This window comes from Ooceraea biroi, chromosome 7 (genome assembly GCF_003672135.1).
Source record: "Ooceraea biroi isolate clonal line C1 chromosome 7, Obir_v5.4, whole genome shotgun sequence".
NCBI classification, from domain to species: Eukaryota; Metazoa; Arthropoda; class Insecta; order Hymenoptera; family Formicidae; genus Ooceraea; species Ooceraea biroi.
Genome location: NC_039512.1, coordinates 15,716,095 through 15,739,255, shown reverse-complemented (window position 1 = coordinate 15,739,255; position 23,161 = coordinate 15,716,095). Strand labels below are relative to the sequence as shown.

The window sequence follows — 23,161 nt, the reverse complement described above, 5'->3', positions numbered from 1 at the left end:
ACGGCGGCGGCGGTACCAGCAACGCCAGCGGCACCAGCAACAAGTAAAGGGGTACGCAGGCGGGGCGTGCGGTGCGGCATGAGGCTGAGGGAAAATTAGAGAGGCGGGCGAATTTGCTGGTCCATTTGACAAATTTCGCAACCCGCACGGGGCTGCTCGTGTCCACGCAGCGAAGCTCGGGGTGGACGGGGCGATCGACCGGCGGTCGTCGACGAGCATTACAGCGGCGAGATCCCCCTCGATGACATCACCGGTAATGCGGCATCGAGACCGAATTTCTGCACGCAATTTCTCACATGCATCATCAAATGCACATGCATCCCCACACGCGTGAACACACGCGCGTCATCACGGGTCTCTGCGAGACCGCACGCTTTCGCGTTCCGGATAAGTGCACGCGTGGAAACTTATTGCGCCGGATTCCGGAATCCGGAAAGGTAGAACCGAAGCGCGGCGATGATGAAAATGTCACGGCGAGAAATGGCTCGCGATGAGGAGAAGTTCTCGTTCGATAAACGAATGAATTTTCCGTTCCGGAGAGCGAGCGAGAGAGAGAAAAGAGAGGGAGAGAGAGGCACTGTATTTTTCAGAATTCCGTAGGGAAAATGTTGATGCGTCTAATTGCCCCGGGTATTACGGCGTATGTCGATGCACGATTATTGAATAATGCAATAATCGACGCGATGAAATCCTCATTCGCGAAATTAGTAACGCGAGATCGCTGTTTACACTCGCACTGTTGTGTGGCTCGCGATACGATTATGTGTCGTAAGAATGCAATTACGTACTATGACTGCATAATGATTAACATAATCCTAACAAGATATTATAAATATGTAAATATGTTAATGGACGCATTATGTCGCACGTCCGCAGGACGTCCAATAAACCGTGGTGCAGCTGGCAAGATAATGCCGAGAGAATAATAACCGGCTAGCTTCTTTAAACGCGACTTTAATGCCTAGAGTTATTTTTCTCTCGAAGATTTATGCGCACAGCCGATAGGAAAATTCATTTCATGCTTTCTCCGTTTGTGTCCTCACCTAGTAGAATTTACTCTTTGAACATACATATGTGTACATTTGATACATCTGGATGTATTTTCTGAACAAATCATAGATTAGAAATATGTAATAATTAGAACCATGTAATATTTAGAATTATTATCCAAGTTTTTTGCGAGCGCTGGTCAGAGTAATTCCGTATTTGCACGAAGAACGAAAGAAGAATTCAAGATAAGATAACTCACGTCGCGCGGTGAGCTTAAAAACACAATGGAGTAAACAACATTTATTACACACGTTCCAGAATTCTAAAAATCAGTTCTCTCTATATTGCATAATGAAGGAAAATATTCAACAAATCATCGCAACAAAAACACTTGAAGCGCCAAGTCAATCAGCTACAATATAACGAGAATATGTCAGTATCGATTGATGGAAAAAATGAGACATAAAAAATGCATAAGACATAACAGAGAGAGAAACGGGGAGGAAGAGAGAGAGAGAGAGAGAGCACGGATCGATCATTGCAGGAAGCGGAGGCAAAACTCGGTTCTCTGCTTCCTTTCTTTTTTTTATTGCGCTCCCATCGTCGACGATCTTTAACGTCCAATTCGTGTCAGCGCTTTGTTTCAGGCGGCCGAACTATTATCGATATCTTTGCGAGATATCCATGAGATATCGCGCTTATCCGTGCCGCAGATAAATGCTTCCATTTATCTTTGTCGATAACGCGCCGGGCGTGAATTAAAGCGCAAATGATCGAACAGTGCTCGCCTGGTGGTGAACGCCAGGTTTCCATCCACGGGATCGGATTGTCGTTCGCCCGGTCAACTGCAGAAGGGAAGCAGTGGAGGGAGGGTGAACCGGAAGAAGGCATCGCGACTGGATCTCGCTCTCTCCCTCGTTCTTATCTGTTCGCCTCTGGACGAATGTGAAAGGTGAGGGAATGCGATACACGGAAGCGGAACTGATGATGGAGAGGAGTTACGTACAGCAGCTGAACGGAGCGAACAGCGACGAGCAACCACCAACGAGGACGATGACGACGACGACGACCGGTATCGAACAATAAGCGATATCGCGTTATCGCGCAGCCAGCAGGTGCTATTTCTTTTCGAAATGATCGTAAACAGCGCCTTTTTCCGAATCCTCTAGAGACGGCCAGTGCGGGCACGCAGACGATAGAGATGCAGGAGAACGCGCCGATTTACGCGAACGCGCCGATTTACGCGAACAGCAACATCATCACGATGCAACCGGGAGGTAAATAACAAATGCAATTGTTATATACGGCGAGCGCGATCGCAATTGAGTACATCCGTTTCTTTCTGTATTCTACAAGTATTCTATTGTATTATATATTATATATAAGAGGACATTGAATTAGAAATATTGTCACATCTCGGAGAAAAAAAAAGATCGTTTAAATGTTTTTACAGAAATGCTATTCCTTTTTTTTATTTCCAAAATTATGTGACTTTGCAGCCAAAGTACTTATTACAGAATTAGTTTTATTGCTCGGAAGATCATTCTAGCGATAATAGAAAGCTGATTGTTCGATTGATCGATTATCAGAACGTTGATTTTTTGATAATTGATATCCGAGCTGTGTGCAAGAATTCTTAATTTAAAGTTTTATTATTATTACTGAATTATTATTATTAAATTTTATAATTGATGACATGTATTTTATTGTCCTCAGCATGCAGGTTATATTTTTCAGCGTATTAAAATATTATAATTATAGATCATTTCTGAACATGTATAATATAATAGAATTTATAAAAAAAATGAATTGCTTCAATCATTCAGCATTTAGAAAAACGAATAGCTTCAATTATTTCAAGATCGTGCGAATTAATAAAGAAGAAAGGGATGGAAACTTGATTGTCAAATTGTTTAATTACGGTTATTGTTGTGGAAATTAATTGAGAATCGCGCAAGAACGATCTAATGCTTTCGCGTACTTAATAAAATTCCAATTTTGATTGTCGCGTGGATCGCGTCGCGCCATTTTTGCAGAAGGCGACAGTCGATTTCCTAGACAGCCGAGCGACAACTTGGACTGGATCTCGACATCCAGGAATCAGTTGAACGCAATTTCCGGCACGCAGTTCCTAGCTGACGTCGAGCAGTTGGAAATTCATCAGGTTATTGATCTGCCTACTCGTACGTATTTAGCGCGCCATATGTTAGCTTATCGTTTTATAATACAAAATGAACAAGAGAAGAGAATATACGTACTTTAGATTTCAAAACACATCTTAAAATTTTTGGAAATAGTTATAAAAGTACATTTTGGATTTTTAATTATAAGACAGTACTTGAAAAATATTGATTATAAAAATAGTCTGTTGTAAAAATGTTAATATGTAATAAATAGTATAAAAATATATACATATAATAATATAGAGGAGAATCCCCTATTATGAGATATGCTCCTAATATGAGATAATGGAGTTTCTGCTAAACTAGTGAGCACCATCTGTTAATTCCACCATAAACTTATTACTCTTGGTGTAAAATGTATTTAGTGAAAAATTCATTGTTCGTTATTGCGTTTAGCTTTTGCAAGAAACGGTTTGTGAAATTGTGAACATGTCAAAGAAACTTAAGGTAAGTCTTTAAACCTTGTTTATTACATAATAAAGAAATGGTTGGAAATAAATTCAGTATGCAATGATAGAGTAGAATCGTAGTAATAGGAAAATACGCGATTTGTTGAATTGCTTAATTGTAGAAGGTAGATTTCATGATCGCGGAACCGCTGGGCGTGTGGCTCGTATAATGAGATATTCAGGGTACTCTTAATATGAGATAATTATTGCTCGAATATGAAGAGTATATAGTGTAATAAAAAGAAAGAAAATACTACGTTAAGGGTAAAGAAAAGTTAATACGAATTTATATTACGAATTTTTGTGTATTTAATTTTTATAGAATCTGACTATGGAGGTTAGAGAAACGAGGAAGCGTTGACAGTGGAATCGTGAAGATTTGGCGAAGGCTGTGGCAGCAGTATTTTTATAAAAATATCTAATAAAGTTTTTTACTTGCAATACTGATGTATTTTGCACTTTTAACATCGATTTCTCAAGGTATCTTATATTAGGAGCACACTTTCGCGATCTTGCGTAAAGCTCTTTTTTCAAATTTTTTTAATTTTCAGAAAAAATAATATTTAAATTAGATTTTTTATTTCACCAACCTAAAGCTTATTAAATTCTCTTCAAGAGAACGTATTACATTTTTAAATTCTGCCTATAGATTATTTCCTTACATTCGGCAAAATCGACATGGTATCTCATAATCGGGGACTTTCCTCCAGTATATAAAAATATTAGTACATGTAACTTAAGAATCTTAATAATATAGCATAAACATAAAATGTATATAGATTCAATATTTAAAATACACGTTTGTACAATGCACTTGACAGTACTCGGCAGAACAGACAAGATCCAGTATCGAGTAAAAATACCGCGGGCGGAAACGCTGTTCCTCGCGATGGAGTCCAAGCCGGAAACGCAGTCGAGGATGTTCGGCTGGTACAAGGGATTCGTGCTAAACGTTCTGGATCAGTGCGGCGAGACCGCGTTCGTCATGCGGAAAGATCCCAGCTGGATGCACGTGCCTGGATCGCGACAGGCAGGTTCACACATTCGCACACATGCATACCCAGTAACCCACCTACCTACCCATACACACACACACTACTTATAATAACGCTTAAAGGATTGAATGCAAACAGCGGCAGGATTAAATGTTGTAATCTGTTTTGTTGTTGGACTGAAGTAGAAGTAGAGAAGGGCGAAGATAAATTTCTGCATTTTCATCTAATTTTCTCCTCCGTGTATATATTTGCAGAGAATCACGGTAGAAAACGCGAATTTCATCGGCAGCGTGGAGGAGAACTTCAGCATGATAGGACCAAGCTTCACGGTGTATAACGCGTCCAGTGAGCCGCTCTGCAACATCTACGGGCCCAACATCTGCGGCTGCTGCATGTACAAGGAAGCGCAGTTTCAAGTAATGAGTTATCGGTGATAATGAATTAAAAATATCAACTAGTTCGTGTATAGCGAGTCGAAAACATCGCGCTATTGCGTCAATATTTTTTATTTAGAAACAATTTAGACAGCAACGTTGCAATATTGCTACAAGCAAATATAAAATTACCATACGCATGTAATATTTAGTATAAAAATGTTACGTTAATATTCTTTTACTGAATTAATTGTTTCCTCCATATTTTGTTTAGGTCGTATCGCTGGACGGAAGCCACCAGGTCGCATCGCTGATGCATCAATGGGACCACTTGTCGGTTGATTATGTCCTATTGCTCACATTCCCGACAGAAACCGACGTGAAATTGAAAAGCCTGCTCCTCGGCGCGTCATTCCTGATAGTAAGCGATCAGTCTTCCATTTTATCTCAATAATCGTTTTTTGATTTCCCTGAGCGCATACCTTTCATATCGAGGATTGCACACGTGTATCGTCGTACATAATTTGAATCGAAAAGAATACAAATTTAATTTAATCGAAAAACCTTAATTAACCGCGAAATAGTACACATGGTTACAATATATAATAATTATTATTATATGAACATAGCGCTTCTTATGTACAAATTATAATTATTCCTGCATTCTCAAGATTGTCAACTCGATCTATTTCCTTTATTTGTTTGCAGGAATACCTGTATTTTCAACGGATAAGAAAAGCGTCCAGGAGATAGAAGTTGCTCAAAAGATTTACGATTTCGTTATTTGAATTGCTACCTCGATCCTGTTTTGTCGACAGAACAAGTTCACACTTCAGAAAATAAATTAAGTATTACTAAAAAAAAAGATTTTAAGAAACAAATCAAATTTTATGTAAAAAGGGTTATACAAGTGGTACATATATATATATGGAATAGCGCGTATTTATTGTATTATAATCAGTTGCATAAAAGAATTTCACATGTTGCATAATTGTAATAAATGCTGATTACAGTAATATAAGCTAGATATAGTAGTACAAGATTATAATAGTGCTGCACAAACACCTTCCTCAGACAGAAAAGATGATTTGCGTCTATCTTATCGCGAATGACGGGAAAACTGTTTCATCATTATTACCGATTATATGACTCATTGCAATTGAAAATATTTTTTCTAAATGCATTGATATTATTCGAGTAACAGTGAATCTCGTGTAACACAAATGTCGATACAAACTGCGGATGAACGATAAGTGCTATCGGAGCTTTCAAGCAAGAAGATAGCAAGAAGATAGTTGTGCGTTCTTTTCTCGGACAATACAAGTGACTTGCCAGAGTGATAGTCTCAAAATACAAAAGATAGTGATATAAAAGAAACATAACGGGTATCCTCAAACACTGCGTGGAAACGTGGACTTTAATCGGTTCTTCAGATGCTCTTGAAGTCTCTCTGCACTTTGATCGTTCTTATCATCGCTTGTGCGAGTGTTCTTATCAGTATCCAATGGTAACTGCGCGTCGAACGTGCGTAAAATAATTTTTAACATTTCTTTGAGGGACATATTTTTATATTTCGTTTAATTTGCATTTCGTTCATCGGCTAGCATATTTTGCCATCCAGAAACTCAATTTTTTGTTTCTCATTTCTGGAATTTCTGTTATTGAAGACATTGAGTGAATTCTTCGCGAAGTTATACATCATATGCGAAACAAGCGAACAATATGCAAAAGTACCATATCCCAAAGCGTGCTTTCCGAAAAACAGTTTGCTGAGTATCTAATCTTTCTCATTTGGTCTGTATCTAATCTTTCCTATTATATAGGTGTAGCTCTAGTCGCTGCCTATAGAGCCGTCTACAATAGCAGTAAGCAGAAAGAAGAGTTCCCATTGTTCAGTTTTTGATTGGTCACTTCTTACTGCTTACTACATTGTAGAAGACCTATATGACTCTTCGTCTCTTGGTCGTAAAAGAGGAAAACAAATGTGCACATGCATGTTATTAAACTTTGCTATTCGTCATTCGACGACGGAGTAAGCTGGGAATGTAACCAGCAATTTCGCAACGCAGCAATGTCCAATGAAACTAGGTAGATGGGAAAACTTCAGTAGGCCGTTTCGTGTGAAACTGAGCATCACGAATTCACGCAGTAGTCGAAGCACAACCGGGCGGATCGAAAGAAAGAAAAAGGAAAGAATTTTTAGGTCAAATAGACAGAGACAGTATGACTGCCTCGTTGGCAATGACCATACCTGTGTCCGTTCTTTCATAGATGTGTTGGCAGCCGTCCTTGTGTTTTGACCAATTGACGGGATTCCGAAGCAAATTTTACAGGGAGTGCAAAGTTTCTTCCGGGCCCTTTCCCTTTTCCATAGTCATCTGCCTTATCTGGTATGGTTTTGTATCATGAGCTGTAGTAGCCTGCAAGGCCAAAAAGAGTGGAGAATGAGAGAGGGGAGCGTTCTATTAATTTTCCTGCATTTGAGACTTTATGCTTCTATATTCGCTCTATGATAAATATAAACAAAATAACTTTGGTTTCTGAATCCCTCCTTTATGGACTTTTATGGGCCTACCCAGTGCCTACCAATGCTTGCGATGCCAATTTTAGAGGTCAATGCAATTTTGTACAGCTACTACATCCATCTGTCTCAGACGTCTCAGTCGGTTTCTGGCCGAGCTCCGAGTTGGACGTGGTCGTGGATTGTTAACGTTGTATTCGTCAAATTGGTGTATTTTAGTGAGACAAGTAAGCAAATGCAAAAAGAGATAAGTAATACGAAAATGATAGAGACGGGAAAAGTTTGAAAGTGAAGAAAAACGAAGTTAAAATAAGTTGAAAATAACGAAGGAATGAAGTTAAAAATAGAATAAAACCAAACAGAACGCAACAGATGTACGATACTGGATACACGTTTCTGTTAAGTATTTACTGCGTAATTTATCGGAATTTCGAAATTCGGAAATTTTACAGTATATTTCATAGAAGAAATCATTGTGTTACTTCATTAATTAATTGCACTTCGTCCGGAGAAATTACTTCAAGTGTTCGTGACTTATAAGTGCAACGAGAATTATAAAAATATTGAATCTTGTCATTGAACTCTTCGTTGACTTTAACCATATTGATTAATTTATATTATTCACTGATTAATCGTCTAACAGCATTTAAACGTTTACGCTTGAATATGAATATAATGAGACGACAATGTGCGGAAAAATTCACTTATTTGAATTTCGTTATTTTTACTTTCAATAATAACATAATTACAATATTTAAGTAGTGTCGAAAGAGCTACGGCATGAGTCGTAATTTTAAATAAAGTGTAACATTATTATCAGATAAATATTAAATAAAGTGTAACAATATTATCAGATAACGCCGGTATCACTGACAGATCATTGATATGCACACAAGGAACAAAGATCACATATTACATGATTTTTTTGGATTGACTGAAAAATCCGTGCGGTTTTTTTAGTAAAATTTAAACACAGAACTTTGTATTAAGAATTAATAGAATACGATTAATAGAATACTTATACTACATAGAATTAATAATAATAAAATACTATGCTAACATTTGATCAATGTTCCTGAATTATAAATGCGGCATTCAATTAATATCATCATCGTTTTTTGCATTGATCTATTATTGTGTCAATTACAAGTTTCCGTAATGCGCATGTACGATCAATAGAAACATTGCATGCGCATGCAATAGCAATGTTTAACAATGATTTTCTGTTTGCAGGAGTTATTTTGCAGTCTTTGAGTAGAAACAGTAATTCAGTATGGCTTTACTAGCAATTCTCGGTCTGTTAATTATAGCCTATTATTTCATTTATGTCGTATCTTGCGTTTTCATGGATAGCGATTTACTACTGGCTTTTAAGGAAAAGTTCGGCAAACCCGTGTGTAAGTTTTTACCTCATCACGAAAGAATCGTGTTTTCAAATTAAATAAAATATTGTAGATAAACATAATAATTCACACGAGATTAATCAAATTTGTGTTTAAATTTTGCATTTGCATATTGTAGCTTCATTAAAGGGCAAGACAGTATGGATAACAGGTGCGTCCACCGGTATTGGAGAGACATTAGCCTACGTGTTAGCCAAAAATGGTTGCAAATTGATCTTATCCGCTCGGAGAACCACCGAATTAGAGCGAGTGAAAAGAAAATGCTTGGAAGGTAAAGCAAAGATAACATGTATTTTCTCCATTTTTTCGGTAAAAGTATCGGATGTTATTAGTACACATATTAGTTATCAGATGTTACCCTAACATTAGTTATTTTAATTTAAAAGATAAATTATTTCATAATTACTGATGCCTTTCCGAGAATTGTTGTAACTGATTGACGTTTCTCGGAATGTCCAAAATAGAAAAATTATTTGAAACCATTTAAGAGATTTTTAATTATTATTTGTTAATTCGCTCGCATAACATCACGAGCAAAGCAGTTTTCTATTTTAAGAGATACTAAAGAATATAAATTGCTATTAGTATATTGGTAAATTTCTTAAAGCTAGTAGTATATTTTATCTTTTTCCTCAGAAAATAAACTCTTGAGTGACGAGGATATAGAGGTGTACCCCATGGACATACTTAATTTACACTTACACAAGGAAGCGCTCCAACACGTAATCAACAAATTCGGCAAAGTAATTTTTTTAACACTTTGCATTCCGACCATTTATATCTCAATGATTTGTATCTTCATGAAAATCAATATACATTGGATTTTACACGACTTTACCCGTCACTTTTATTAGCTATTATCTATTATGTTATTATTATTGTCTTCTATCAGAGCCTTATCACGTGCTTCTGTATATTTCAGTTAGATATACTCGTGAACAACGCCGGACGCAGTCAAAGAGCAAAATGGGAAAATATTGACATCATGGTCGACAAGGAAATGTTCGAGTTGAACGTATTTTCGATCTTATCCTTGAGCAGATTAGCGATAAAGCACTTTTTGCAAACCGGTGGTGGCCACATCGTTGTTAATTCAAGTCTGGCGGGAATTCAAGCAATACCGATGTCGGCTAGTTATTGCGGCGCCAAACATGCGTTACACGTAAAGAGACTTTCCTTCTTGAAGTATAAAAAAAAGATAAAAGATTTCAATCACATATAGAATAAATCCCTAATGATGTGTCTCCTGGCTTATATAATAATTCGCTACTTTCCAGAACTCTTTACGGCAGTAATGTTGTCCCATATGTTTGCAGGGGTATTTCAAGCCATTTTGCTTAGAATACTATGATAAATCTATAGATGTGACGATGGTGTGCCCGGGCCCGGTACAAACCGGTTTTCTATCTAACTGTTTCACGGAGGAGCCTGGTAAGGTATGTATCACAAAACGATAACGAAAAGTGCAAAAAGCAATATTATATGTACATTATATTATATGTACGTGTTAATATTAATATCACTTTTGCGGGTATGTGTCTAATAATAACGAAAGTACATGAAAAGCTGTTCGACCTTTTCACTCACAACTTTTATGTCTCAAATTATCTTAACGACACAGTCTGTGTCTCACTTCTTCAGTAGATATCATGTATGTAAATATAAACTCTGCTTACTGTGCAGATATAAAGTAAGGTCATCGCAGAGAGTGAATGACACGAGATATTCATCTGATATTCATAGTGTCAGAATGTGCTAAAATAATTATTTGCAAATTAATTATATGCATGTGCTAATCACAATGATTGTGACTTTATAGAAATACGGCGTGGAAACGGAAATTTCCAAAGACAAAATCAGCGCGGAACGTTGCGCAACTTTAATGGGCATTGCGATCGCAAACAAACTGGAAGAAGTGTGGATCGCCCAACCTAAAGTAATGCTAATTGTGTACTTATCCTACTGCTTCCCGAACGTCATGAGATGGTACATATCTTTCACGTAATTTTCTCCGCGCACATGATAAAAGAAATTTATTTTTTTTCATGGATGTTTGAAGGACTTTGTCAGTAAAAAAAAAAGAATAGAGAAGAAACGATCTCTCTCTCTCTCGAATTTTATAATCAGTAATGTTGTTTTATTACTGTACATACTAAATGTGCTTTTTATTTTCAGGGTACTGAGAAACATAGGCGCAAAAGTTTTAATGAAACTACGAGATAGCAAAAAGGACTAAGTTACCACGCACATGATAATCGACATCTTTACACTAAATTTCACCAAGATAGTGCCATACGTATCTCAGAGGCATTCCTATTTATATTGCTATTTATAAAGCATCCAGAACAAAAAAGATTTTTTTTTTAAGTATAACATTATTATTGCTCACAGTACTCAAAGTACGATGTTTCATGTTCATATTATTCAGAATGTTATTGTGATTAATATATTTTGATGTACTATATTTTATATACATATATTTGTTTATTACATGTTAAATAATCACCAGATTCATGATTCCGCCGAGTCTTTCATTTCCGTCTCTTCCGACTCTTTCAATTCCGTCAACTTCAGCAGCTCTCTCGCCCTTTTACCCCTGAGAATGGCTTCCTTGAACAGCGAGCAGTAAAGTTCTATCGCGCATGGGGTGTCGTCGTTTCCGGGCACGGGATACGTGATAAGATTCGGATTGCAATTCGTGTCGACGATGCCAACCGTGGGTATGCACATCTTTGCCGTGTGTCTCACTGCTATGTGCTCGGCTAGGACAGTGTCGAGGGTACTGAGGAAGATGCACACGTCGGGCAATCTCGTTATGGTCTTGAACTGGTTCCTCGAATTTGGGAAGGTTCCTTCCCGCCAGAACCTCGTGTGCGAGAACTCCTTGCACTCCCTGGCCGTACTGTCGACTATGTGCGTGGTCTGAGGATTACGCGAGATGAACAGAATTATGCCGTCCCTGAAGGCGACATGGGCGACGAAGTTCAACGCCTGTCTCAGCAGCTCTGCGGTCTGGTCCAGGTCGATTATCAGGTGTCCCAGTCTCGAGCCGAACACGAATGTCTCCATGTGCGGGTTCAACAGAGTCTCCTTGTGGCCATAGTGTACCCGCGCATCGTATAAGTCCTTCACAGTAAACATCTTGTGCACTTCGAAGAAGTCCGGATGCGTCAGTGGATTTATCAGTTGGCTGGTTTCCAGATTTTCTAGAGTTACAAGCAGATTTATATGAGAATTCAAGTGTAAGCTGCACGCAATCAGCTATTTGTGGCGCACTAAACTCCAGTTTAAATCTGAACCACGGTTCTATGAATTACTGTAAAAATCTGATACAAGTGGTATAATTTAATGTCACCGTGACAACACTCCCACGTACCGGTTTCCTCGACGTTTGCTTGAGACTGGGTCGACTGACATCGGCGAAGATAGGTGTTACGGACGATAGGTCGTAAACATTGCCATTCCCTCGAAGCTGCAAGCAGAAGAACATTATCGTGCAACCTGCGATGAAAAAGAATTAAATTATATTTCATACTTATTCGCAAAATAAAGCACTTACGGTTAGATGACAATATCCGTCTCACAAATACCGACATTCTTTGTTCGATCAAATAAATTAACACAATAAACTCCCGGTGCAGTCCGAGTAGCAACAATCTGTACAGGTTAGACCAATCGGTCGTCCATGGGGAGCGAAACACAAATTACAGACGAGAAACCCGCGGCTAGTCTAGAGCCGAACTAGGGGCGGCGGTCTAGGGAATATTGGGCTCGCGGTCGTCACGTTGGCCGCACTGACCGCCAGATCTCGCGGGGCTCGGCTATATCTTCGCGACGATACGTCGACGGCGCATCCTCGCGATCCCAGCCGGACGATCTGCGTGTCGTTGATCCGTTGCACGGCCGACGAAGCGGTGGATCGCGCGAAAGGTACGTCCCCGACGCGGCTCTGATCCGACGTCCGTCGCGTTCCTCGATCGTTAACGTCGCACACGCAATACGCGTTTAGTCGCGGCGACGCGCCGCCTCGACTGCCGCGGTTTTCCGCGTACGACATTTCCATATCCGGAATTTCGCCGCGAGAAAAAGAGACGGATACAGAAGGAGAGAGAAAGAGAGAGAGAAAGATTTGCCTGTCGATGCAATTCGCTCGACACGTCAATCTGGTTGCTCTTGCGCCTGCGTATGTTTTGCCTGGTGTTTGCTGTGTGTGTGTGTGTGTGTGCGCGCGCTCTCGCGTGACTTGTGAATGTGTGTACGATATATTTTCGTACATCACACACATGTACGCCAGAAATAATTTCTCTCCGCTGTTGGGCTAATAGGCCCGTTTTTGTTACTTTCTGGATTCTCTGTCTCTCTCTATCTCCCTCTTTCATCCTCGCTTTTTTCTGCTTCTCTTAGTAGAGCGTGAATATATACATTTATTTTGTGCCAAGTGTAAGAAAGCGCAGGTAAAACGAACGGAATTGACGTTGTCCCTCTTCGCCTCGCTCCTCTCGCAATGTCACTCCTTTCTCTCGAGTATCATTCGTCTTTATTTAACTTCCTTCCCTCCCCTCTCTCTCTCTCTTCGTGACAGTGCAAATGTATCTGTTTCTCGCGCAGGAAATATTTGCAAACAATGATTCCTACCGCAAAACAATATCGTCATGTAGTTTGTATTTCTCCCTCGGAGAATGTAATTGCGTGTCGCGCTCGCGTTTCTTCCGTTTCTGTTTATTTACTGCGCCGTATGTATTCGTCACTCCAGTTGTTCCGCTCTCCTTTCTCTCGCACGGACTCTTTCTCCCATTGTCAGTAACGAAAAAGCACCGAAGACCAAGGCCTCCGGAGCTCCCAAGTCCCTAAAAATCGCAGGTACCGACACTGGCAGTAAATGTTAACTTCAGTGAGCGTAAACTTTTATCACAAGCGCGCGAAATTCTTGTAGTGCTCATACAGGGTGTTCCTTATCCACCGCCCATTCCAGGTAATAAGTGCACTCACGCACACTACCAGGAGTGCGACTCACAGCGTGCATACTTCTAAAGACCAAGCGCTGATTAGCTGGAATTTACTTAAGGATATCTCTTTTATTAAGCATCGCAAGAGAAATAGTTCAGGACTTTTCGACTTAACTTTCCATAAGGAATAATGCTATATGCTGTATTTAGTAGGCGGTGGATAAGAAATACCCTGTATGTAATTTCATAAATTTAACATAATTCCATGATAGGAAAGATATTTATGTATCAACTGTTTCGTACTTGCAAATTGTAAAATTAATACAATAAATATATAAATCTTTTGTACAACGTATAAAAATATATATTGAAGAAACTACTTCAATGTGAAGTACTATCATTTTATCTGAAAGAAGGAGAGGAGGATGAAAATTTCAATGTTCCATCACTGCTTTTTTCTGCTGACTATGTCTCGTTTGCCGTATAATATTCTTCCCCTGTTCGTCCGATGATGAAGAAATGTCGCGAGATCGTTGGTATAAATTATTTTTGTCATTGCGATGTGATTCAGCAAAATAATTGGTTGTATTTCGCGAGCAAAACTTCCGATTTGCAGCAAGGCGAGTGAATCCTATTGCTTAATAAGCAACGTTCATATGCACTCGCGGGATGCGTAAATCTGAAAAGCAGTGGCGTAGTATTTAACTGAAATTTAACAGAGAGAGAGAGCGAGAGAATTAATACTATAATAATTATTCATGTTATGTGATACTTTCATATTAAACATAATCTAACTAGCATTGTTTAATTAATTATATTTATATTATATTAATATGGATATAATATATTATATTATATTAATACTCGAATAACATCATTAATTATTTACCAATATTAATATCAAACAACTCTAATTGATGTTGTTGGACATTTCGAATTGCAGAGAATGTGATCTTGATTGAAAATTTTGATTGTGCACTACATTTTGATATTGTATTCTTGTTGCAGGATCATAATGGCTACCGCACAATTGAACAGAGCCAGGACTGTGAAGAAGCTCGAGAAACCACGGCCGCTTAAGCTTAACCAGCGCAACTCGACCGTCGATGGGCGGATCACGACTGGTAAATATTTTATTATTCAAATGAATTATACAAGAATACTTTTTTATTTTCTCTTATTTTGACTTTTATTATCCTAGAAACGTGCATAATAAATAATCTATTATATTTTTCTTTTAACAATTAAATTTTGCATTTCTTTCTGATTTTTCAGTAGAGGATATAGTGTCCTTAATCGATAATGTTGCTATGCAACTGACCAATGGCTTCCATGACCGAACGCTGCAAATGAATGTAATCTCCATGTGTAATCATCTGAAACTCTACGCCAATCAATTAGAAGCTATTTACAAAGGTAAAACAACGTTTAAGTTACATCAAACTTGATTGAATTTAGTTGCGCTTTTCTTTAAACGTACAATTTGGCAAATTTTATTTGATATCCCTCGCAATTAATACTGAATTATCTTATTACTTTAGACCAGCTAGACCGAGCCTTTGTGGCGATCAGGAATGGGAGCCAAGACGACAGATTAGATCTGACGACCAGGGTTCATCTGCTGGAACTCATCGAGCTGCGAGCGAAACAATGGCGTCACACCGACTCGATGGACGTGTATTACATGCAAAAGTTGTCGCACCTAGACAATGTAAGTAAAATATTTCATTAAAGATGATTCCTTTGTAGCTCATAATTCTTGGTAGAAAAAAATTAAATGATTCTTTAGAATAAAAAGCGAATTTAATTAGATTTCGTTGCACGTTAGATTAAACAGACCTTTCCTTTTATCAGCAAATCGAGGCGGTACCCGACACACCGAACTCTTTGTCGTCCCCGTTACTGGGAATGACCTCGCCCACCACGGCGCCAATACTGGGACCCGGTGAAGTGATCAAGAACAGCGGCAAGTTCGCGAAGCCGACGCGCATACCGGGGAAAAATTATTGCAAAGACGAAATCGTCATTCGCAACAGCGACTCGGGAAAAGGTAACTTGACTCGCGTATCTGTATCTATCGTATAAAAATTTCCGCCGATTCAAACAGGCGACTCGAGCCTCGTCACGTATGAAAATACCGCTTGACTATGATTTCGGCAATCTGTTGCAGTATTCACAAATGATTTCCTTTAATATATTGATTTCCGTCATGTTGATCAGTGCGGATTTGATATTTCGAATTGAAATCAAGTAGTCGACTTTTGTATAAAGTGCGAGCAAGTTAGAGATACTTTTAGTGATTCCTCGAGTACGTTGCCCTTTCTGTTGTTAAATAATTTGCACGAAAATACAGTGATGGGAATAAAAGGGCGGCGGGTTCACATGATAGAAGAGCTCAGCCAGACGATCATCTCCTTCCAGCGAGGTAAAGCTATGATGAATGATCCGCCAATGGCTTGCCACAGCATTGTTGTCACGCATCGCAAGAATGATATTAATCAATCGACCGTCCGTCATTTCCCTCTTTATATCTAATCCCTCTTTTACCCCCGAGAGCATCAAGATTTAATTTCGCGACGTATTTCTGACTGGTTTGTCGATTTATCAGCGAGATCCTGTACGTTTGTAACGAGCAGTCACAGAGCCACTTTATTTCATCAGGTCACTTTTAACTTGCATGACGAGCAGCTACCCCTCTAACCAGCGTGATCGGCTGAACTACTCGAGCTAGTGTTAGTTCCGCAACGAAGTATACTAATCGAGAAGTGCGAGGCACGTCGGCTTTTTGTCATGCGATGTCAAGGAAACCTGTACCTCAAACTGTGCATCAGATTGATCAGGAGGAGTGCATTTTTATACCGTTTGATCAGGGGGTTCTATGTCTAGCAGGAGATCGCGCGAAGGTTTCGATCGAACTGATGCACAACACTTGCAAATTGTGTCAGCTATTGTGGAATGTGTCCCTTTAACAGCGTTTGAACGTTGTGCGTTTGAATATGCGCAACTTTCAGAACCGAATAGGGATATTACGTTACGTTACCAGTTATTAACAAACACCAGGTTGATCGGTCGATCGCGCACATCGCAGCCCCCACGTGGATAGGAAGGTTGGCATCGAATTTTAATACTTTGATATCTCTATTAATAGAGTACGTAACTAGAAAGTCTAAAGTGCACAAACCAGACGATATATTTTCGTTCCTAAATGTCTCGTTGAATACGGCCAGCGAGTGTCTCATACTTGAGCTTTTCCACGATATTGATTAAATATATAATAGTACACTTACTTTGCTTGGCGATACCTTAACAGTAATTTTAATTTAACTTAATTTAATATCACGTCTTGTTTTTTTAACACATTAACTGTGCCAATAGACTTGTGTAAAAGAACTTAACGATGTAACTCACGTTTTTAATGAACTTTTAATGAATATTGATATTGTTGAGGCTGCCACTGATACTTTTATCTTGGTTTATAGTAAACCCTGGAGCTAAAGAACGACTTGTCCAAATCACGGGAACGTCCGAGGACAAGATTCAGTACGTCCCAGTAAATTTATATAATAAGAAATATCTATAAATCTAAATTATATTTATTTCATTAGTTTGAATTTATTTATTACTAAATGTTTTACGGTATTCGAGATTATTTAACTAATAAAGTCGAATAATCTATTAATACATTATTGAGTATAAATATAATATAAAAATTCATATAAAATCTAAAATTTAAATTTATTTGATAGTACTATATTTTACATCAGCGATTCGATTGTTGCAATCTCTTATATTTGTTATTGGTTCTTGCCAGTTATGCGAAGGACTTAATCAAAGATACGATACAACGAAATGCATCGCCAGTGAGGCTGGAGCAGAACTCCGGCGGCGAGAAGGGGGCCATGGGTGGTTCCAGTTCCTCGCTGAATAGCAGCGCGTCGGACGAGAGCAATCGGCTGCAGCATACTCAGCAGCACAATTCTCGTCTGCGATCCTCTCTCCTGCACAGTTTCTCCACCAACGACGCCAGCATAGGCGAATACAAGTACACGGTCACCGTCGGCAACCAATCCCTTAAAATTACCGGCTGCAATCTCGACCTTGTCAGGGTAAAAACAAACTCGCACATCTCGTTACGAAATTCATATTTTGACTCGAGCAGACATCAATTTTAGCTAAATCAAATGTACAAGATTAATTTTATTTTGATCAATGCCCAGTTCTACTTCTCGATTATTCATATTGTCATTATTCTATTTGTTTTATTCGATTTCGTCTATATACACGACGCAGACGGCGAAGTTGGTACTGGACGAGCACTTTCTGGGCGACTCCGAGAACTTCACCAGCGGAATCGAATACTTCAACTACGAGGACGACCCCAGCTTCTGCGTGACCACCACCTCCACCCCAAATATTCCCCGTACGCCGTTGTCGCCGTTGGACAACGTGAACGCTTCTTCCGCTCTGGGCCGAGAGTTGAGTGTGGATAGCGCCGCGACTTCCTCGGAGAGCGAAGAAACTTACAAGCCCCGCCCGATCTCCGAGGAGCAAGGCTTAACTCAACCAGGTATTCAAATTCAAAGAAAAGAAAATATCATCACGTTTAAATCTGAAAAGTACAGTCTTACTCTGGCCAATCTCACCTTCTTCCCCACGTTTACTAATAATTTACGTCCGGGTTACCTCGATTCTGATTCCACTGACCTGAAACAAGATGGGCCTAAACTAGATTGTATTGAAACCAAATGTGTTTTGACAAATACGTAATTCTGTTGAATTCTACTCGCTCAGTTCCAGAAACACGAGAACTCACGTACGAGTTTTTGCTGCTATGCGCATCGGGCCCGTACGCGAAGCGGCCCCCCGCCGACTGGACGCGCATACAGAAGGAATGTCCCAATATAGTTCGTAAGGTACCGCTATGCGACAGGAACGCTAATCACATACCGTGCAATACCTTCCGCATTGGTTTCCCTTGCAACGCTGCGATTTAATACTCTCATAGACGCACGCGTACACCGCATACGCGATAATTCTCACCGTAATACATTAACTTCTCGCCGGGAGTGGAGATTAGTGTTTGCGAGATTGTGTGTGATGCGAGTGTATTACGTTTCTTAATCGCACGAATCCAGACGCTAGATGAATGACGCTGAGACTTGTCTTATTTGACGATTAACGATTGATTACTTAACCGAGTAATTGATTTGAGGATAATCGACGAAGACTATTGGCAAGCGTGAATCTGAAACGATGAATCTCAATATCCGTATGTCGAGAAGGGAAGTTCATCGTGGAATCGACTCCTCGCGATACGTGACGTTGCAATTGAAGGACTAGATAGGGGTTTCCTGCGGTAGAGTAGAGAGAAATTTTAAGGAATCACTTGAGACCAAAGAGAATGCAAACCAATCTCGTGACATGTGATATTTTTTTTCTACACTTCGACGCGCTTATACGATTATTTTCAAAGAGACGGCGCATCGAGGAAAAAAACAAGCGATTGATTATATGATTGCATGCTCGAAGTGTGATCCGGAATAGGGGTTTCGCGTTGCGTTTGACTCGAGAAAGAAGCGCAGTCTGAATGAAGACTGAATCGACTTGTTACGTTAGGATAGACGTTAAGTAGATGTTTCGCATTTGTAGCTCACGAGAGGAGTTACTTCGCGTAGTATTCAGAGATCTAGTTTAAAAAGCTTTTTTTATAATGATTATATTTTCTTATATTTCTTGTTCCTATATTATTATTATAGAAGAATTTATTTTGTTATATTTCTTGTTTCTATCTCTCTCCTCTCTTCTTCGACTGTTAAAGCATCAAGATTATTTACAAATGAGATGTGTTTGTGTCATCTTGTGTACAAGAGACTAATAAGACTAGTGTGTCCAACTCATATACGCGCTGTATTAATAAATGCATATTACATTAAACTTTTTCATCGAGTCTTTGCTTTCTGCTGGCCCGCCTCCGAAGAGCGAGCTTTTAGTGAAGCGCAAATTTACAGGGTGCTTTTTTCTCACCGGCGACTGTAGCATGCTGTAGGAAAATCTCAACGTGAGCTTGCAAAATGAGATGATGTTTCCTAAACTAAACTGTGTACTTTAACCGATATACTAACGCTGTAAAATACCCTTGATCATCATCATCATCGGCGCGTTAGCACGTTACTCGGCAAGCGGAAAGGTACCGTGTAAACCAACGTGCCGGAACGCGTCGCACGTGTTTGCATGTGCCCCCGAACGAGCAAATCTAACACATTTGGCTTTCCAAGCGAACCGACCGAAGCATGACCCGCTTGTAACGTAACGAGAGGTAAGAGGTGAAGAGCCACACCCGCTTTCCTAAAGTTCTCACCACGGAGAACCGAACGGAAGGAAGAACTAATCGCTTTCTTCCAACAGGCGCCGATTCGCTGGTTCGAACCGGAGGCGTACAAAGCCAAATTAGCAGCTGCTGGTCCCGTTGCGATACTGCCGATTGGCGAAGCGGAAACCGACCCCGAGTGAGGCTGAGGTCAAGACCCGTCGTTTCTCTCCCGTTATCCTTCACCCGTCTTGGTGGCAAAGAATTCAGAGAATGACGCGTGTGGTAGCGTTGTGCCGGTCGCCGTTGCGAGAGATTTAACGGCGCGTTTCTCCGTTTCTTCACCCTCTCTTTGAGCAAGAAGGATGCTCCCTCGAAGGGAAAGGCCCGCGGAGACGCGTGTGTACAATTGCCGATTGGTCTCTCGAGGAACGCGTCGCTGCTCGCAAAGCATTTACGAGATCCGCAGCTGAATCCGCGAGTCGTCGTCGGACACGCGCTTGAGAAGCGATCGATTACGCTAGTCATTAGAGTGAAAAATGTTCTATTTATTTCGAGTGGGAAAACTATATGCGTACGCGAGATCACACGTTCTGCTTGCCTTCCTGCAACCGGACCTGTTGCGCGAGTGCAGTTCTCGCGTGGACGATTTCGAAGCACGGAGCCAAGAACACGTCATATCAGTTGTGTTAGTTTAAAAAGAAAGCTGCGAGATTACACGCTTTTGTTGAAACCGCACACGTACATACACACATGCACATACACACATATACACGTACACAGAAAGACATCTGTTAATTTTTTCGTATCGATACATAGTTGCGATAAGTTAGTAGCGGTAGACCGAGTTAGGATTTGCGTTTTTGAAGACGGAGAGGAACATCTTTTTTACGAACGAGATCACGTAATTGCGATTTCGCTGCTCGTTTAATCAAATCGGAGGGGGATGTGTCTCGGTCTTGATAAGGATTAATCGTGAAAGACTAATACGTACTTTAAGGGGAGATTACGATGAGGAGTGACGCGTTACAAGAACGGTTCTCGGATTTTGTAACACGACTTGTAAATAGCTACTGTGGGGGGGGTGATTCCGAGTTTCTTTCGCGATTTCGGGGGGGGTTTTGAATTTGCGTTTTACGGAGAAAGATTGAACCGTGATTTAGCATAGTCTAGTCTACCTATCTGAATGCATAGGAACTACCGTTCTGATATTTTTATTCTGCTGTGACGCAATAACCAAAAAACAAAAAAAAAGAGAAGAAAAAGGATAGATTTATATTTTATATATAATACATTAAAAGCGTTCTCGCGCTGCGTGCAGTATATACGTGAGGATGAGGATTACCTGACAGCGCTAACATCTTTTTTTGTTTCTTATAATTTCGCATCACGCAACCGTGGCACATCGTGAGAACAGTTTCTCACATACTAAACTTTGTTGCATCTTTTTTCTACGGTTTTTTAGTTTAATCTCTTGATGCGATTCTTGTTCTGCTGTTCTGAGAAACTCAGAAACATATGCAGCGCATTATCTTTATTTGATACGTTGAATGTCGAGCAAGAATTTGAAAGAGGGGAAAGACACTTTCTTATTCCGCGATATTGTTATTTTTTGCTATAATCGCATAATCAATCACTTGGCCTCTGACACGCGTTTTTGCGAGCAAGAAACGCAACTTCCTCGTGCACCGTGGAATTTTACTGTACAACTTGTCTGAAACACTTACGTTCGTTTTTAAGTTTTTACACAATTTAATATTTATTACGGATTTATATACACTCTATTATTATTATTTACTTCTCGATTAAATTATGTATAATTTATTTCTATTGTCTCTAACTAATTGCGCAGTAATAATGATACTACTACATTGTATTATTGTACTTTGTCGTTTATAATATAATAAATCAACAAAGTCGGACACGTATGGGAGTGTATCTCTGTCTCCTTCCCTTTCCTAAGAGAGAAAGAAACGCCTCTCTCGCGTGAGCTGGTGTGACAATAAAATCGACCGTGCAATCCGGCACTAAGTTTCTTTTATTATTCCAATAATAATATATTTATATATATGTATCGATGTGAGATAATCACTGAAACGTACACATATATATATACCTTCCGCCGCGCGCGGGCTCAGAAAATTGTACTAAATATCAATTGCACTCTTACTCGAGTCTCTTTGTAAAAGTTAAAAACCTTAGCAGTGTTCGACGAAGGCTTGCACTCGCCGATTAACTCGTTTTTTTTTCTCTTCTTTTTCATCTCCTTTCTCTCCTTCTGCCGCCGCCTCTTTTAGTCTCTCCTCGCGCGACGCTTACGATCGCTAACTCGTTTCGCGAGCGGTCTCGTTTTACTCACGAAAAAACATCAATAATTATACATAGAGTTTTGTAGTCCAGTCGGAAATCAATCTCGGCTAGCCAGTAGAGCGCACACGTAACGTAACGTAACGTTCTTCTCTCTTTTCACGCTTCACGGTAACGTGCCATTGCCTAGTGGACACGAAAAATCATAGTTCGCTGACTCACGCATAACAAAAGAGAGACAGAGAGAAAGAGAGAGCGAGAGATAACGCGTCTATTACATAATAAATAACAGCTCATCTAGCGATAACCGGTAAAACGCCTACTAGTGTGTCGCGTGCGAGAAATCATACGTAACACATGGCGCGAGACGCCAAACGAACAAAAGGGAGATCTGCTGGCTTTCTTTTCCTGCGTTACTCAAAATGATTACTTTTTATGTGCGTCGAATGATTGTTTAACGATTGATAAACGATTGTTCGCTGTCCTGCCCCCCCGGTTTCAAGACGGCTTCGAATTGCGCGATCCGGTGTGCACCCCGATGTACGCAGAGCGTTACAAACTTTCCCGGGTTTACTTACGTGTTACTTAACATATCTTTTACGATTACGCATTAAACTGCTCGTTTATTTATTTCTAAGACGTGCGCACGTGACATACAAAGATATTGTTCCTCGTCTCTCTCAGAA

General features: G+C 39.8%; 4 protein-coding genes and 1 long non-coding RNA gene across 16 annotated transcripts; 3 read left to right on the top strand and 2 right to left on the bottom strand.

Annotated features, from left to right (window-relative positions):
• The first annotated feature begins 44 nt into the window (after positions 1 to 44).
• Positions 45 to 6,018, top strand: LOC105274495 (phospholipid scramblase 1). 7 transcript variants are annotated; one of them, XM_011330709.3, is made up of 8 exons: positions 45 to 253; positions 1,309 to 2,062; positions 2,160 to 2,267; positions 3,027 to 3,173; positions 4,444 to 4,652; positions 4,872 to 5,033; positions 5,266 to 5,412; positions 5,700 to 6,018. In XM_011330709.3, exons 2-8 carry the CDS (start codon positions 1,951 to 1,953, stop codon positions 5,742 to 5,744), a joined length of 930 nt encoding a protein of 309 aa, XP_011329011.2. In that variant the 5' UTR covers positions 45 to 253; positions 1,309 to 1,950; the 3' UTR covers positions 5,745 to 6,018. The 7 variants fall into 7 exon arrangements, 6 of the variants coding, with proteins under 6 accessions (XP_011329011.2, XP_011328993.2, XP_019889900.1 ...); XM_011330691.3 differs by having other exon boundaries at positions 1,159 to 2,062; XM_011330700.3 differs by lacking the exon at positions 45 to 253 and adding an exon at positions 260 to 1,257 and having other exon boundaries at positions 1,348 to 2,062.
• LOC105274517 lies at positions 5,918 to 7,720 on the bottom strand. The gene is made up of 2 exons (XR_893088.3): positions 7,578 to 7,720; positions 5,918 to 7,411 (listed from the first exon to the last, which is right to left on the bottom strand). It is a non-coding gene; the product is annotated as an uncharacterized LOC105274517 (long non-coding RNA).
• Positions 7,615 to 11,435, top strand: LOC105274519 (dehydrogenase/reductase SDR family member 7). Of its 2 annotated transcripts, none has more exons than XM_011330749.3 (8): positions 7,615 to 7,739; positions 8,746 to 8,909; positions 9,034 to 9,186; positions 9,552 to 9,658; positions 9,838 to 10,077; positions 10,232 to 10,351; positions 10,735 to 10,901; positions 11,091 to 11,435. In XM_011330749.3, the coding sequence occupies exons 2-8, from the start codon at positions 8,786 to 8,788 to the stop codon at positions 11,149 to 11,151; spliced, it is 972 nt and encodes a 323-aa protein (XP_011329051.1). In that variant the 5' UTR covers positions 7,615 to 7,739; positions 8,746 to 8,785; the 3' UTR covers positions 11,152 to 11,435. The 2 variants fall into 2 exon arrangements, with proteins under 2 accessions (XP_011329051.1, XP_011329044.1); XM_011330742.3 differs by lacking the exon at positions 7,615 to 7,739 and adding an exon at positions 7,769 to 7,910.
• LOC105274534 (28S ribosomal protein S2, mitochondrial) lies at positions 11,283 to 12,611 on the bottom strand. Its single transcript, XM_011330761.2, has 3 exons — positions 12,475 to 12,611; positions 12,292 to 12,387; positions 11,283 to 12,121 (listed from the first exon to the last, which is right to left on the bottom strand). Exons 1-3 carry the CDS (start codon positions 12,509 to 12,511, stop codon positions 11,427 to 11,429), a joined length of 828 nt encoding a protein of 275 aa, XP_011329063.1. The 5' UTR covers positions 12,512 to 12,611; the 3' UTR covers positions 11,283 to 11,426.
• A 106-nt stretch (positions 12,612 to 12,717) lies between these two features.
• On the top strand, positions 12,718 to 22,096 carry LOC105274540 (eukaryotic translation initiation factor 4E-binding protein Mextli). Of its 5 annotated transcripts, none has more exons than XR_003406744.1 (11): positions 12,718 to 12,845; positions 14,870 to 14,985; positions 15,137 to 15,277; positions 15,403 to 15,572; positions 15,716 to 15,911; positions 16,215 to 16,286; positions 17,341 to 17,401; positions 17,673 to 17,967; positions 18,152 to 18,428; positions 18,653 to 20,177; positions 20,267 to 22,096. XR_003406744.1 is itself a non-coding variant. In XM_011330774.3 (11 exons), the coding sequence occupies exons 2-11, from the start codon at positions 14,877 to 14,879 to the stop codon at positions 20,369 to 20,371; spliced, it is 1,548 nt and encodes a 515-aa protein (XP_011329076.1). In that variant the 5' UTR covers positions 12,718 to 12,845; positions 14,870 to 14,876; the 3' UTR covers positions 20,372 to 22,096. The 5 variants fall into 5 exon arrangements, 4 of the variants coding, with proteins under 4 accessions (XP_011329076.1, XP_011329101.1, XP_011329093.1 ...); XM_011330774.3 differs by having other exon boundaries at positions 18,653 to 18,774; XM_011330791.3 differs by lacking the exon at positions 12,718 to 12,845 and adding an exon at positions 13,192 to 13,369 and having other exon boundaries at positions 18,653 to 18,774.
• Positions 22,097 to 23,161: the final 1,065 nt, after the last annotated feature.

What these genes read in the sequence shown, in the direction of transcription:
- LOC105274534 (XM_011330761.2), bottom strand. Translation starts at nt 12,511, where the DNA reads ATGTCGGTATTTGTGAGACGGATATTGTCATCTAACC. An exon ending in ACGGATATTGTCATCTAACC is followed by an intron (nt 12,388 to 12,474) that starts GTAAGTGCTTTA and finishes TTCTGCTTGCAG; the next exon opens with CTTCGAGGGAATGGCAATGT. An exon ending in AGCAAACGTCGAGGAAACCG is followed by an intron (nt 12,122 to 12,291) that starts GTACGTGGGAGT and finishes TTGTAACTCTAG; the next exon opens with AAAATCTGGAAACCAGCCAA.
- LOC105274495 (XM_011330709.3), top strand. Translation starts at nt 1,951, where the DNA reads ATGCGATACACGGAAGCGGAACTGATGATGGAGAGGAGTTACGTACAG. An exon ending in GATGACGACGACGACGACCG is followed by an intron (nt 2,063 to 2,159) that starts GTATCGAACAAT and finishes CGAATCCTCTAG; the next exon opens with AGACGGCCAGTGCGGGCACG. An exon ending in TCGGCGCGTCATTCCTGATA is followed by an intron (nt 5,413 to 5,699) that starts GTAAGCGATCAG and finishes ATTTGTTTGCAG; the next exon opens with GAATACCTGTATTTTCAACG.
- LOC105274519 (XM_011330749.3), top strand. Translation starts at nt 8,786, where the DNA reads ATGGCTTTACTAGCAATTCTCGGTCTGTTAATTATAGCCTATTATTTC. An exon ending in GCGCCAAACATGCGTTACAC is followed by an intron (nt 10,078 to 10,231) that starts GTAAAGAGACTT and finishes ATATGTTTGCAG; the next exon opens with GGGTATTTCAAGCCATTTTG. An exon ending in TTCCCGAACGTCATGAGATG is followed by an intron (nt 10,902 to 11,090) that starts GTACATATCTTT and finishes TTTTATTTTCAG; the next exon opens with GGTACTGAGAAACATAGGCG.
- LOC105274540 (XM_011330774.3), top strand. Translation starts at nt 14,877, where the DNA reads ATGGCTACCGCACAATTGAACAGAGCCAGGACTGTGAAGAAGCTCGAG. An exon ending in CAACAGCGACTCGGGAAAAG is followed by an intron (nt 15,912 to 16,214) that starts GTAACTTGACTC and finishes ACGAAAATACAG; the next exon opens with TGATGGGAATAAAAGGGCGG. An exon ending in GCAAGGCTTAACTCAACCAG is followed by an intron (nt 18,429 to 18,652) that starts GTATTCAAATTC and finishes CTACTCGCTCAG; the next exon opens with TTCCAGAAACACGAGAACTC.